This window comes from Budorcas taxicolor, chromosome 21 (assembly GCF_023091745.1).
Source record: "Budorcas taxicolor isolate Tak-1 chromosome 21, Takin1.1, whole genome shotgun sequence".
Lineage (NCBI taxonomy): Eukaryota > Metazoa > Chordata > Mammalia > Artiodactyla > Bovidae > Budorcas > Budorcas taxicolor.
This window is the reverse complement of record NC_068930.1, coordinates 58,984,127-59,000,362: the sequence shown is the minus strand read 5'-3', so window position 1 is coordinate 59,000,362 and position 16,236 is coordinate 58,984,127. Positions and strand designations below refer to the sequence as shown.

Here is a 16,236-nt window from a genome sequence, read left to right as displayed (position 1 = left end):
TGAAGAGGGACTGTTAAGGCAAAACCACTGCTAGAATGGGGAGCTCAGTGTGCAGCGGCATTCAGGTCCCTTCCTGAAAGCAGCATGGAGGTAAGCCATGGACGACCTCAGAGGCTTCAGGCGGTTTAAGACAGACTTACTGAGCACCCACCATGGGAAAGGTGCTGCTGTCGGAGTCCGCAGCACTCGGCTGCTACGGTTCCGAGAGAGGAGCAGCTTACTAAGCGGGATGTGGCAAGGAGATCTAGGTTGGAATACATACTCAAAAGTAGTTCACCTCGTTACAGCTTAAAAATGGGGCTTCAGATGACTCCACTTCTTCCTCAGGTCAGCCTTGGTGCTGTCAGAAGCAAAGATGTAGTTGATGGACTCATAAGACAGATCCCACACCTGAGTCTGGGTCAGATGAAATGTTTCAGCCGCCAGCTGGTACTCTTGAGAAAGGCGTGTTGCAAAAACACCCTTATCATCAGTCTGTCAATGTAAGAAAGTTTCAAAATGAACCAGGAAATGACTGTTTAAAAAAAAATAACAACTCTCAACTTTTGCTGAGAGTATTTTCTTATTTACCATGCATTTAAGAGTCTAAACGGGGGCCTACAAATGTATCCAGGCACATTTGTTACTGAACAGTCTTGTTTATCCTTTTTAAGAACATAAACCACCAGAGTAGTGGCTCTCAACCATGGCTGCATGTGCAAATCACCAAGGGAGCTTTTAAAATGCATCTGTGCCTAGGGCTCAGCCCCGATCAATGAAAACATTATCTCAAGAGGTGGGTGTTGGGCATCGGTATTGTCGTTCCCCAGGTCCTGTCCAGGACCTTCCCCTGCAGAGCCAAACCACAGTCACACCTTTGCAGCCTCTCACACTCCCCTCCTCTCTCACTCCTCCACTTGGGCACCAGCCCTGGTGTGCAACGCAGCCAGCCAGATAGTGAACGTCTGACCTACGGCAACTCTGGGACTAAAAGGGAGCAAAACGCCTTACACAGATCACGGCAGGATGGGCAATGCTGTACCAGAATCCAAAGTGATGTTGGTCGTAAGATGGAACTGTCTGACTTTTGATGTTTGAGGTCAAACAAAGTTCTAGAACGAGGGGGGAAAGGAAGAAGCTTCTAATTAAAAGACCTATTAGCAGATACATGGGAAATCTTTCCAAGCTATGCTCATTTTTAGCAGCTGGCCTTTTCTTACATGCGAAAACTGCCATGTGCTGCGGTTTACAGCAGCGACTGTACCAGGCGGGGAATTAGTGTCCCCTTCACAATCGCGTGCTTCCCTTTTTCTTTTACGAAAAAGGAGAGGAAAGAGGAGCGTGATAAGCCAGTCACCGTGACAAACGCGGGGAAGCATGAGAGGGGAGTAGACGGAATCTTCACAGGGCTGCTGCACTTCTTCCACAGGCTGAAGCAAAGCTTAGGAAACAGGAGCAATGCTTGAGGGCTGCATGTTATAAAACTCCAAGAGTGGAAATGGACCTTTTCCATGAAAAGAAGGAAAACGTCTCAACTCCTTCCATTCACTGCCTCCTGCAAAGAAGTCTATCTTAAGAATGACTTCTATGATTACAAAACCCCTGCCTGAGATGCTATGCCCGGCTCTCCAGCCAGAGTGAAATGCTTCGCTGACTTGACTGATGGCATCCGTTCCTCTGAGTGAGGCGGCTGGCTGCGAGCCAGGTCACGCAGTCCCAGGAATGGCAAACCCAACCTGCCCCTGCTGACTGCGGAGCCAGGACACCACTCCAAGTAAGACCACTAGGCAAGTGGTTTCCTAGATTCTTTACTTTTGTGGCTGTTTAAACATTTCTTTATTAAAAAGAAAAAAAAATCTCACCCATTATGAATTGCTGAAAAACTCTATAAATCAGTCAAAAAAGCACACCCACAAAAGTGTTACTACAAACTGTTAAATTTGTAAGTTCAGTGAATTCATCATTCAGTAAAAAGGTTTTCAGCCACCTGCTTTTTCCTCTCATCAGAAAGGCCTTCCCCAACCATCCAATCAAAAGTGGTTAGCTTATCACTCTCCTCTACCAGCCTGTTTAATTTTCTGAAAAGAACTTATCACTGATATTTTCTTGTGTATTTGCTTACTGTCTCTCTTACCCATGCTAGAATATAAGTTCCTTGAGAAAGAAACATTGTCTATTTTTTTACTGCTCTATTCCCAGCAACTGGAATAGTGACTGGAAGAGAGCAGGCACTTCATAAATATTTGTTGCTAAAGAAAAACAGCTCCTGGTATACACATGTAGACCAGTATGTGATGTTAACAGACATATAAAAGTACACTTGAAATTTTGCAGACGTCTTAATCTCTAAACATGTTATACATTTTCATAAGTAAACAGGTTAAAGTAATTCCAAAATGATAGATGACCCTATTACTTCAATATAATACCGAGTTCCAGGAATTGGGGAATGCAGCAGTGAGCAAGACAGATGAGGGCCCTGCTCTCATGGAGCTTTTATACTCTAATGGGAGCTATTAATAAACTTTCCTGTTACTTCAATAAGGTTGAGAAAGCATCACTTCATTTCTAAATGATATCTACGTCTTTAGAACAGCGCTTCTCTACATACGGGTGGCAAGCTGCAGGCGGGGAGGAAGGGTCAGAGAGTGGCCTGGAGGACCTGACGCCTTACCGAGCGGTATCTGATGTTGCCTCACAAAGTCCACCAGATCCGAGGATCCTTCCTCGGAGGAGCTGAGAAATGTCCCATGCCCGATTCGGTCAGGAAACAGGTTCAGGAGTACTTGTGTTTCTGTTTTTCGGTTTGGAATCTCAAAAAAAAAGAAGGGGAGAAGAGGGCATCAATAACCTCCTTCAGTGGTTCTTAAAAGTACTTCTTCTTTGCCTTTGATCTTCCCGTTCATTTCCCAATATTCTTCTGGATTCCTTTCAATGATAATAACAACTAGAGAGCCAACAGTTATTGACTTTTCACATACCTTCTGCTTTAAACCTCACAAGAATTATACAAAGTATTAAGACAAAGAAATCAAAACTGAAAAAGTAAGTGCTCAATAACAAAATCCCACAACTCTATATGCATACGTGTCTTCTGTGTTGTGTACATGTCTTCACACATATTAGAAAAAGAACTGGGAAAACATAAATGCAAAAACTTAACAGGATCAGCTCAGGAGCAGAACTGAAGGGGACCTTCCATTTTTTATTTATTTACTTCTACTTTATACTATTTCTCTACTCTTCCATTTTCTTCAGGTACATAAAACTTTCGTAGCTAAAAATATAAAGCATTTTAAAGAAAAGCTGTCCAGATATAAAGCATTTTAAAGAAAAGCTGTCCAAGCTCACAGAGCTAGCATAATGGTAGAGATGAGGGTGAAACCTGGCTCTGTCTGACTCTGGGGCCTAGACTCCACCCACACACAGGGCATTCATGTTCTGTCTTGACAAGGCTGCCTATGTGCATGCCACAAGCACCACGAAAACGTGTGTCAGGCTGTGCTCTCCATCTCTTAGACAGACTAAAAGACAAATGACCATAACACGTCGAAATGAAACATTTCCCACCCCATGGATCAAATAAGAGAACAGAAACTAAAGGGCAGGTTCTTATGCTGTGCAGAGACCAGAGGTAACTGGCCTCACGCTGGCTGTTCTGTTACCCTGCCCGACGGCCTCAGTTTGGCATCAGTTAGGTCAACTAGAGGGTGTCCTCTGTGTGAAGGATCTTTAGGATCCGAGTGGAAACACAGATCCTAGACCTTAAGTTCTGCTACTAGATGACTGACTCTCTGTTTGTAGACGTGAAAAACACTCAGTACTGACAAGAAGCTCCAATTTCTGCCTCAATTTTTATATCATGACCTCATCTAATACTCAAAATAATCATGTGCGGTAAGCAGGTGATATTTCCTGCATTCAAGAAACAATTAAATCCAAATTTATCAAGTTGCATACCTTAATTATTATTTACAGCTTTTCGTATGTTAATAAAAGCAAGCATTAAGTAGGTAGAAGTACTGAGGTAAGAAAGCAAATCTATCCATAAAATGGAAAAGTGCAGAAGAGCCCTCGTTTGCCTCTCAGGGACGTGCCGACCAGGGAAGTGACTGTTCTCCAGCTACTTCCACGCATGAACTGCCCTGCGCTCTTGCTGTCAAGTTGGGGCCCACAGGGGCACCCGATCTCCCTCTGGGCCTTATAACACGATGATGAGCTACTTTCTTTCTTGCCAGGGTATGTGATACATTCCGATCCCTTCCCTGCAAGGACAAGAGGGGCAAACTCAGGCTTTTCTCAGTGTTGGTTTGCTGATAACAAGGCTGCTGACTAAAATTCATGCATTTTCTCCAACAAGCTGTTGTTGAACTGTTCTAAGGATACAACTGTAGCGCAAGTCAACAGCCAAGCCCAGGAACTATAACAACATAGAAACCAAAACTCCAGGGCCTATGGCAAGTTATGCCTTTATCATTATAACTTACACAAAAATATTTCCATTTTCTCTCTAAACGTGTTTTCCCAAGCCAGGCTTATCTTTAGCCCTGTACAAGCGCTTATTATTTTCTGTTAATGGTTTTCCATGTAATCCACCCTCTCCAGCCTAATTTTACAGTATTATTTACCTCTGAAAGATGAAGTGCCAACTTCAGACCAGATTTTTTAGCTTCTAAAAGAGGTTCCAAGAAGTCTTTTGCTTGTCCTGCCTTGAAGATAAAAGTTAAGATGAGGATATATGAGTCTAGGCAAACTGAAGAACTGAGTACTCTGTCTCAATAACAAAGGAATAATGGCAGGAAATAAAGTGGCAGATGGACTCATTTGTACATTTTGTTTATAAAGCAAAATTAGGGAATTCAAAGCTGGCAAAGCCACTGTCCTTGCCCTCGACCATCTCAAGGATCAGTGAACCTCAGGTGAATCAGCTAAGCTAGATATAACAGTCACCAAATTTTATTTCTAGACGGTTATCTAGGTATCTAGAGCTTTAGAAATAAATATGACGGGTAAAGAAAGCTTCTATCAAACGGATGATGAAACAAGGCCAGAACAGCCCCGGTTTCATTAAAGCTGTAAAGAACCAGGTTCAAAGGACTCTAATTCAATGATTTTCAACCGAGGTGATTCTGCCCCTCAAGGGACATGTGGTGACGTCTACAAACATTTTTGGTTGTTACAACTAACAAGGTGCTGGGATCTACTGGGAAGAGGTCAGGGATGCTGCTAAACATCTTAAAATACACATGACATTCTCCTACAATAAAAATTCTTTGGCCCAAGATGTCAGTAGTGCCACAGCTGAGACACCCTGTTTGAATATGACCTTCAAGAAGCTCTAGGCCAGCCTTTTTCAAATGGGGCTTCTGCGAGATAATTAAGTCCTACCCACAGTTAAGCATTAATTAAGCATTAGACATCAGTTCAGTTCAGTTCAGATCAGTCGCTCAGTCGTGTCTGACTCTTTGCAACCCCCTGAATCACAGCACGCCAGGCCTCCCTGTCCATCACCATCTCCCGGAGCTTTGATTTGATACATCTAGTCAAGTCAAAGCATTACACATGGACTGTAATAAGTCAACTCTCTCTATGTATCTGGAATGGTACTAGTTGGGTACCATCTTTAGAAAAATGAAGAAAATAATCATACTGTCATACAAATCTTGGTTTTTTTTTCTTTTTTTTGGAGGGCTTAACTCTTTCACTGAAACCTGGAGAGCAGTTGCTGTGGACATTCTGGTCATCCAGGGCAGAATAGGGCTTCATACACACAGGGTGTCTGCTGAACCTCTGGAGAACGCAAGGTGCCCCAACCTAATCCTTATCCCACAAACTGATTCTACCTTTTAGAAATAAAACATATTTTGGAAAAATAACTTACTGCAGGGTCTCCACTGAGGTCAAGGCCAAGAACTGTATCCTCTGCAGAAAGGAAGAACTCTTCAGCAAGTTTAACAGCCTCCTTGGCTGCTGAAGGGCCACCTCTTCTGTCAATTGATATCAAATACCTTCAATGCAAGAAGAACACAGTTGAAAACGAATGCAGATTGTAAAGATGAAAAAGACAACTCTGGGGAAGGCCAGAGACGTATGGCAAGCTACTTGCGATGTATCTTACTGCAGAAGTACAGCCTGACTGACTTAACAGCTTACTTTGCCAGAGGGAGGGAAACATAAATTTCTCAACAGCACCAGATATCTAGTTACTGCTCAAACTTCTGATTATTTCATGGTTTTATTTTGTTGTTGTTCATGTATTTGGTTTTTAGTCTGTTTGGTTCAGAATCAAACTAAGGTCCACACATTGTTTTGGTCAATGTGTCTCAAGTTGCTTTTAATCTACAGCTACTTCCCACCCCTCTCTCCCACCCTCTACCTCACACCTCTCCCCAGCCTCTTTTCTTGAATTTATTTGTTGAAGAAACCAGATCGTTTGTTCTGTAGAGTTTCCCACACTTTGATTTTGCTGATTGAATCCCTATGTTGCTAACCTGTTCTCCTGTCTCTTGTATTTCCTACAAATTGGAAACTGGATCCAGTCTAGAGGCTTAGTCACATCAGATTCAATACTGAGGCAAGAGGAATTAATAGGTGGTGGTTCCTTCATCAGAAGGCTTAGATCTCTTATTTCATTAAGGGTTCAGTTCAGCTCAGTTCAGTCGCTTAGTCGTGTCCGACTCTTTGCGACCCCATGAATCGCAGCACGCCAGGCCTCCCTGTCCATCACCATCTCCCAAAGTTCACTCAGACTCACGTCCATTGAGTCCATGACACCATCCAGCCATCTCATCCTCGGTCGTTCCCTTCTCCTCCTGCCCCCACTCCCTCCCAGCATCAGAGTCTTTTCCAATGAGTCAACTCTTCACATGAGGTGGCCAAAGTACTGGAGTTTCAGCTTTAGCATCATTCCTTCCAAACAAATCCCAGGGCTGATCTCCTTCAGAATGGACTGGTTGGATCTCCTCGCCGTCCAAGGGACTCTCAAGAGTCTTCTCCAACACCACAGTTCAAAAGCATCAATTCTTCGGTGCTCAGCCTTCTTCACAGTCCAATTCTCACATCCATACATGACCACTGGAAAAACCATAGCTTTGACTAGACGGACCTTAGTCGGCAAAATAATGTCTCTGCTTTTGAATATACTATCTAGGTTGCTCATAACTTTTCTTCCAAGGAGTAAGCGTCTTTTAATTCTATGGCTGCAATCACCATCTGCAGTGATTTTGGAGCCCCCAAAAATAAAGTCTGACACTGTTTCTACTGTTTCCCCATCTATTTCCTATGAAGTGATGGGACCAGATGCCATGATCTTCGTTTTCTGAATGTTGAGCTTTAAGCCAACTTTTTCACTCTCCTCTTTCACTTTCATCAAGAGGCTTTTTAGTTCCTCTTCACTTTCTGCCATAAGGGTGGTGTCATCTGCATATCTGAGGTGATTGATATTTCTCCCGGCAATCTTGATTCCAGCTTGTGTTTCTTCCAGTCCAGCGTTTCTCATGATCGACTCTGCATATAAGTTAAATAAGCATGGTGACAATATACAGCCTTGACATACTCCTTTTCCTATTTGGAACCAGTCTGTTGTTCCATGTCCAGTTCTAACTGCTGCTTCCTGACCTGCATACAGATTTCTCAAGAGGCAGGTCAGGTGGTCTGGTATTCCCATCTCTTTCAGAATTTTCCACCATTTATTGTGATCTACACAGTCAAAGGCTTTGGCATAGTCAATAAAGCAGAAATAGATGTTTTTCTGGAATTCTCTTGCTTTTTCCATGATCCAGCGGATGTTGGCAATTTGATCTCTGGTTCCTCTGCCTTTTCTAAAACCAGCTTGAACATCAGGGAGTTCACAGTTCACATATTGCTGAAGCCTGGCTTGGAGAATTTTGAGCATTACTTTACTAGCATGTGAGATGAGTGCAATTGTGTGGTAGTTTGAGCATTCTTTGGCATTGGAATGAAAACTGACCTTTTCCAGTCCTGTGGCCACTGCTGAGTTTTCCAAATTTGCTGGCATATTGAGTGCAGCACTTTCACAGCATCATCTTTCAGGATTTGAAACAGCTCCACTGGAATTCCATCACCTCCACTAGCTTTGTTTGCAGTGATGCTTTCTAAGGCCCACTTGACTTCACATTCCAAGATGTCTGGCTCTAGATGAGTGATCACATCATCATGATTATCTGGGTCGTGAAGATCTTTTTTGTATAGTTCTTCCGTGTATTCTTGCCACCTCTTCTTAATATCTTCTGCTTCTGTTAGGTCCAGACCATTTCTGTCCTTTATCGAGCCCATCTTTGCATAAAATGTTCCCTTGGTATCTCTAATTTTCTTGAAGAGATCTCTAGTCTTTCCCATTCTGTTGTTTTCCTCTACTTCTTTGCATTGATTGCTGAAGAAGGCTTTCTTATCTTGTCTTGCTATTTTTTGGAACTCTGCATTCAGATGCTTATATCTTTCCTTTTCTCCTTTGCTTTTTGCCTCTCTTCTTTTCACAGCTATTTGAGGGTTACAAGACTGGTAATATTCTAACATGTACCCAATAGCTGATACAAATTATATTAACATATATTAAAAATAAACAAAATTATCTGATTATTGACGTTAAATAGTTTTCTATACATTTATTGGCCATTTCTCTGTTTTCTCTTCTGAATCCTTGTCTTTTGCCTGTTTTTGTTTTTTAATTAGGGTATCAGTCCAGTTAAGCATAACTGAGAGACGTTATAGACGGATTTTATAGCCAGAAAGCCAGCTAGCTTTCTTTATTTTCTTCCATCAAGGACTTACTGAGCCCTAATTATGTGCCAGCTCCAAGTACTGGTGAATCAAAAGACAACGTCCCTGGCCTCACCGAACTTACACTCTAGTGGGTGAATGTGTATATGTATAAATAAAACAAGAAAATTTCTGATTTTGTTAACAGGAGTGTCATAAAGGAAATAAGTGGAATAACTAGAAGACGTGGGGAGGCATGTGTGATAAGGTGGTCAAGGAAGGCCTCTCTGAGGAAATGACAGGCACATGAGACCTGAGTGACAAGCAGCCAGCCACGCGAGGATATGGCAGAGCGCTCGAGGCAGAAGCAACAGGAAGCACAAAAGTGCAGACGTGGGACGACAGTCTTGGCCTATTTGAGGAACAGGGGGAAGGTCAGTGCATGGTGAGTGGCCAGTGGAACACACGAGGCTGCTGAAGTGAGAAAGGCCGCACATGGGACCTTGCAGGCCCCAAGAAGAAGTCTGGATTTTTGCTGAAGAGCCATGGGAAGCCACACTTCACTACAGCAACAGGACTCAGAACTTTATTGCCACAGGAAAAAAAAATTCAAAACTGTATTCTCAACTTTAGACAATGCAGTTCTTGACCTTTCTTCTATTATAAAATAAAAGTCAGATATTGGTTGATTTATACTCATGCTCAAAAGAGTAAAACTGTCACCTTCTAGTATTTTCAGTGGTGACCACTAAGGCACAATGTTTCTTACCTAACATCAATGTCTACGTTTTCTTCTTTGGACTGTTTTATACCCTCAAGTATAGATTCCACATAAGTCTTTTTAGTCATTCCTGGAAAGGACACAAATAAAACATCTGTAAAGAGATCATCAACAACTTCATCCTTCAACAATCGTATTCCTATATCAACAATTACACTTCGCTTTCTGTGTGATAAGTGTATGGTTACAGATGAGTTATGGATGTGTGTGCACACTCAGTCATGTCAGACTCTGCAACCCCATGGACTGCAGCCCGCCACGCTCCTCTGTCCATGGGATTCTCCAGGCAAGAATACTGGAGTGGGTGGATTCCTCTTCCAGGGATCTTCCTGACACAGGGGTCGAATCTGTATCTCTTGCATATGCAGGCTTTAGTAAATGCCATTTGTACTTAATGAGCTTCCCTGGCAGCTCAGACAGTAAGGAATCTGCCTGCAATGCAGGAGACCTGAGTTCGACCCTGGTTCAGGGGAAGGGGGCAAGAGAGGATGAGATAGTTGCATGGCATCACTGACTCAACAGACCTGAGTTTGAGCAGACTTCTGGGAGTTGGTGAAAGACAGGGAAGTCTGGTGTGCTGTAGTCCATGGGGTAGCAAAAAGACACAACAGAGCAGCTGAACAACAACAAATTCACACACACACACACACACACACAGAGTGATATGACCTGGTGACCAAACAACAACAAAAATACAATTCTGAACAGATGAGGTGCTAGGTGTATGTGTATCACAGTCATTCATTTAGCACTGTACTCTGAGCATGTCTTCATGTCATTAAAGTGTCTTTGCAAATATTTTTAATGGTTACCAAATATTCCATTAAACTTTAACTATTCCCCTATTCTGCACACTTAAGTTAGCATTTCCCTTTGACTCTCCATTTGAAGGGTCAACTAGCACTAATAATCTACAGATTGCTTTTCTCCTTCCCTTTCACCATCCTCACCAGCATAACTTGGAACTGATCCTAAAGTTTAAAAAATGTGAAATGAGAATCTTCTGTTCAGGGGGAGGGATAATTGGGAGATTGGGATTGACACATACACACGACTATATGTAAAGCAGATAACTAAAAAGGACCCACTATATAGCAAAAGGAACTCTTCTCAATACTCTGTAATGACCTGCATGGGAAAAGAATCTAAAAAAGGGTGGATATATGTAACTCTTCTTAATACTCTGTAATGACTGTCTTTGGAAAAGAATCTAAAAAAGGGTGGATATATGTAACTCTTCTTAATACTCTGTAATGACTGTCTTTGGAAAAGAATCTAAAAAAGGGTGGATATATGTAACTCTTCTCAATACTCTGTAATGACTGTCGTGGGAAAAGAATCTAAAAAAGAGTGGACATATATGTATAACTGATTCACTTTGCTGTACAGCAGAACTAACATGACATTGTAAGTCAACTATATTCTAATAAAAATCAAAAACAAAAAAAGAATCTCCTGCTTATCTCATTTCAACACTTACTTTACTATATGTAGTTTAAAATTTCACCCCTTGAATGATGCTGGCTACACATTATCCAGGCACAAGATGATCTGGTCACAAAATGCTAAGCGGGACCCAAGCACATCATAGAATACCTCCTGATGCTGCTCTTATCAGCAGAAAGAGGGCCCTAGGAAGCTTCTCCAGACCATATCCAGATCCGCTCATCTCCATCCAGAGAGGTTAAACCACATCACAGCTGGCTCCTGGCCTGATACCATCCGTACCCGAGAAGAGACTGAATAACTTCATTTCAGTGACTGTCATGAAACGCGATTCCACATCCACTCAGGAGCACTGTGTCACAAGCACTTGATGCAGGGAACATGAACTAACGTCTATTTAAGAACACAGCTATAAGGAACAAGTGTTCTTTTTTCAGAGTGAGAAGAGCAAACAATAATAAATGAAATTTTTGCAGCCCTTTTAATTTCCCTTCAACAGATAATACCTGACCTGGTATTTTAACTTATAAATAACTGACTGACTCATTAATAACATATGTCATTAAAGTACATCGGAAGATATGGACCTTTGACCCTACTTTTACAACAGTGTAACAGTAAATGCTGCATAGCTTCAACTTTGCAGGCATATGGATGATCCAAGCACGTGAGGAAAAAGATAGACATATGCTGAGAAGTATCAGGAGTTAGATTTTACCTGTAGCATTTTCTCCTCTGGGTGTGCTCCTTAGTTCCAGATACTTGACACCGTCATCTGCAAATTCTTTAATGACATCTTTCGTCACCTGATAATGAAAGCAATGCTCACAATACTGATAACATTAGTGTAAGGGGCTCCATGAAAATGCCACGTGCTACAGCTCTATTCCACGCGTTAAATGACTCGCAGGGAGAGGGGGGAGTCTCCCACATGGTGAAGAGCCCTGCTTTTCACACCCTTAGTGGCGGCTGTGACAAAACTACCATGTTTCCAACAGCTCCCCTTACCCCCCTCACTCTCACATTAAATCCAAATCTGCACAACCCCCCGCCACCTTTTGTTTCTCTTCTTCCCTTTTAACCATTTCTCTATTTCCTAGAGAACAGCAGACTGATAAAACAGAGAAATGAGGCAAAACTAAAACCAGTAAACCATCTATGAGTGTATAGTACTGGAACATTACATATAGAAATAAGCAGCTAAAATGATTAGGCAGTACTGATGTACCATTTAATGTCATGGCTTCTCATAGAGGAAAACATCGGCAGAACAGTGTATGATATAAATCACAGCAAGACCCTCTAAGACCCACCTCCCAGAGTAATGGAAATAAAAACAAAAATAAACACGTGGGACCTAATTAAACTGAAAAGCTTTTGCACACCAAAGGAAACTATAGACAAGGTGAAAAGACAACCCTCATAATGGGAGAAAATAATAGCAAATGAAACAACTGACAAAGAACTAATTTCCAAAATATATAAGCAGATCATAGAACTCAATATAAGAAAAACAAACAACCCAAACCAAAAGTGAGCAAAAGACCTAAAGAGACATTTCTCCAATGAAGACATACAGATGGCTAATAAACCAACAAAAAGATGCTCAACATCACTCATTATTAGAGAAATGTAAATCAAAACTACAATGAGGTATTACCTCAAACCAGTCAGAATGGCCATCATCATCAAAAAATCTACAAACAATAAATGCTGGAGAGGGTGTGGAGAAAAAGGAACCCTCTTGCACTGCTGGTGGGAATGTAAACTGATACAGTCACTACGGAAGACAGTATGGAGAGTCCTTAAAAAACTAGGAAATAAAACCAGCACATGACCCAGCAATCCCACTAGCAGGCATACACCCTGAGGAAACCCAAACTGAAAAAGACACATGCACCCCAATGTTCAATGCAGCGCTATTTACAATAGCCAGGGCATGGAAGCAGCCTAGATGTCTGTCGACAGATGAAGGGATAAAGAAGTTGTGGAACATATATACAATGGAATATTACTCAGACACAAAAAGGAATGCATCTGAGTCAGTTCTAATGAGGCGGATGACCCTAGCGCCTATTATACAGAATGAAGTAAGTCTGAAACTAAAACAAATAACACATATTTGTGCATATATGTGGTATCCTGAAAGATGGTACTGATGATCCTATTTGCAGGCTGGCAATGGAGACGCAGACATAAAGAACAAGATTTATGGACACAGGGTGGGGGAGTGGGGAGGAGGACAGGGTGGGTTGAATGGGGAGAGTAGCAAGGAGACATATACATCGCCATATATAAAATATACTGCCAATGGGAATTGGCTGTGTGACTCAGGGAACTCAAACCAGAGCTCTGTAACAAGCTAGAGGGGTGGGATGAGGTGAGAGGTGGGAGGGAAGCCCAAGAGGGAGGGGACATATGTATGCTGATGGCTGATTCATGTTTATGTACGGCAGAAACCAAAACAATATTGTAAAGCAATAATCCTTCAATGAAAAATATATATAAGAGTCATGGCTTAAGGTTCTTATTCACATTTTTTAGGGATAAGTTGAACTTTGCAAGAATTTCTTTTGGCAGGTTTAAACTCTCCCCAAATGTACTTAGGAAGATTCTTTTAGGCAAAGAAAATGGGTGATAAATTTGAGTTAGAAAACTGTATTCAATCTAATAGAAAACTCAACAATCCAAAAATTACTCAGCGACCAAGATAAATGATATCTAAAGGCTGAAGGCATGTTTTCCCTCATTGCCATTACCTAAAATGTAAAAACCTAGGAGGAAAAAGGACCAGGTTAGAAATGCTGTGACAACCAGCCCTAGTTAGGCCTTACAGCTGGTACCCTACTCTTAACCTGCTTTGCCCACATGCACATGGGCACACAGATGCAGTGTCCTGGCAGAGAAACAAGGCTGGCTGACTGTACAGACAGTGCTTAACAGGGAGGCACCACCTTGGTGGATTCACTGCAAGCTAAGGTCTGGGCCTCATCTTTTTTCTTCATACTAAAGCCAAAATGGAACTTATTACAACATGCATATAACAGGTGGCTCAGATTCACCAGGAGGTCTGGAGAATCAGCCTTAGAGATCACATAGCTCAGGATGTTACAGGCAAGACTCAATTTTGACTCCATGCTGGATCTGTTTCTTCGACTTTAACCTTTGCTTTCTGTTGCTTTTATTATTATAAGCGTACAAAATGGCCTGCCTCGGAGAACCCTGCCCCCCTCTGCCTTAATGTCAAACCAAAATGCCTTTGTTCAGGACTTTGTCCACCTGTGGATGGCTACAGGAAGGAAAAAATTAATATACCCTCTCGTGGAGGCTGGCCATTCCAGAAGACATTTGTAAGATTAACAGCATTTTTAACCTTAATCCCTCACCTCTCCCCATCTTTGTTCTGTAAAAGAAACTGGCATCCAGACTCCAATAAGATGGTTATTTTGAGACGTTAGTCTGCCATCTTCTCCATCTGCCAGCTTTCCCAATAAAGTCATATTCCTTGCCTCAACACCTCATCTCTTGAATTTATTGGCCTGCTGTGTGGCAAGCAGAGAGAGGTTGGCCTCAGTAACAAGGATGACACAAAAGCATTCAAAATCACGTGACACCCTTGGACCAGGCAAGACACTATTGCTTCCTCCACCACGAGGCACGACCCTGCAGCCTCTGTACTATCATCAAAGGCGCTAGACCACCCTGTAACACTGGTGTTCCAGAAACCCCACGTTGCTGCCACTGCCATTAACACAGCACAGTCCTTGTCTTTGCAGGTGTGAGGAACTCAGATCTTATCTTCACTCCTTAACTAAGCAGATCCAGAAAGACCAACTCCTCCTATCCCAGCTCGCAAGAGACTAATGCAGAAGCCTGTCTATAATGTGTGGATTGACAACGAGGGTGAAGGGAAGGTGTGAAGTGATCATATCTACTATCCAGGGCATCCCTTTTCCTGGCGGTGAGGTACCTGTGAAACCTAAAGGAACAACAGAAAGTTGCTGGCAAGTACTGATTGAAAGCAGTGGAAGGAAGACTTCGCTAGGCCACAGTGAGACCTGTGGAATCATCTCTAGCTCATATCCAAGAACACTTCTCTAGGGAGTGACTTCCCTTCCCATGTCAACCAGATTCAGTCCTTTCTGCTCCAGGCAGCAACAGGTACTGCAGTCAGCTCCTGGCTCTTTGGGCTTTGTTCTCCTATGCTCTGGACTGAGAACATCGACTCAAGTTCTGTCTTCAGATAAGAGTACCTCACAATTAAGTTGCCGCTTACTCCAGGGATGGTAAGACTGCACATCTCAAATAAGAAAGGACAAGGACTCTGGAATCAGACAAAACAGCCAATTTTGCCACTTTACTCATGGTGAGTGACCTTGAACAAGTTATATTTAACCTCTTTAGGCCTCAGCTTTTTTCATCTGCAAAAAGGGAGCAATAAAAATGACCACTTCAGAAAAGTCATGTTGAGCACAGAATCTAGCACATGCAATAGTTAATGTTTTTTTCAGATACATTTCAATCTTGTCTTTTTGAGATTACACTCAGTTACTCTGATGAGACTGTTAAGCGATCCTAATACACTCAGTCCCATATCTATAAACAATCCCTTGACTTATTCCCACACAAGGTTCATTTATTAAAGCTTCTTAGCAACTTTAAAAAAAAAAGAAACAATGAGTACGGCATATTATACCCACAGAACTCAGAATCTAAAATGTAATCAGTTTTGCTCTGTTCCACTCAACAACAGAAAATGAGACAAAGCCTCCTGTGGTGGATGTCCCTAGCAGGGTTCAACGGGACCTGCTGAGTGGCTGATAAGACAACAAACGCTCCCTAGGGTTCCTATAAACCCCTGTCCATGTCTCCAACACAGAGCTTACCTCTTGATGTTGGATTTATCCTCTTATGGGTCTGTCTCTCCAACCTGACTATGGATTCCTGAGGGGCAGGGACCATGTCGATCTTTTTGTCTCTCAGTCCTAGCAGAGTGCCTGGAACACTGGGGACACTCTGTCAACTTCTGCTAAACTAAACTCTTAAGAGTTAACCTTCCTCCAAAAGGTGATTAATTTACTTAATAATTATCAAGAGGATCAGTCTCAGCCAAGGAGAAAATTCTTTCTTGACCAGTCAAATGTCACCTCTCCAAAAACACATTATATTTCTTACTTTGCACTTTTTCCCTAAGGGTTAAAAACACTGATAGGATTCTGCTTCTCTCCAATTAGAAAGAGAACATTTAAAAATGCCATCCTAATCAGATCAATGATACAAATCTGATACAAAGCCAGTCATCCAGCTAAGGG

The 16,236-nt window shown here is 42.1% G+C and overlaps 1 protein-coding gene across 3 annotated transcripts in view; it reads right to left on the bottom strand.

Moving 5' to 3' along the window:
- ADAL (adenosine deaminase like) overlaps nucleotides 1-16,236 on the bottom strand; it is a 33,411-nt gene that overhangs the window by 9,387 nt on the left and 7,788 nt on the right. For 2 of the 3 annotated variants that reach the window (XM_052660170.1, XM_052660174.1), the window contains exons 5-11: nucleotides 11,643-11,730; nucleotides 9,467-9,548; nucleotides 5,861-5,987; nucleotides 4,608-4,688; nucleotides 2,654-2,792; nucleotides 991-1,091; nucleotides 278-474 (exon numbers count right to left, since the gene is read on the bottom strand). In XM_052660170.1, coding sequence (XP_052516130.1) covers nucleotides 289-474; nucleotides 991-1,091; nucleotides 2,654-2,792; nucleotides 4,608-4,688; nucleotides 5,861-5,987; nucleotides 9,467-9,548; nucleotides 11,643-11,730 — 804 coding nt within the window. In that variant the 3' untranslated portion in view covers nucleotides 278-288. Of the gene's footprint in view, nucleotides 1-262; nucleotides 475-990; nucleotides 1,092-2,653; nucleotides 2,793-4,607; nucleotides 4,689-5,860; nucleotides 5,988-9,466; nucleotides 9,549-11,642; nucleotides 11,731-16,236 lie in introns of all 3 variants that reach the window. The other variant, XM_052660171.1, reaches the window with a different exon arrangement.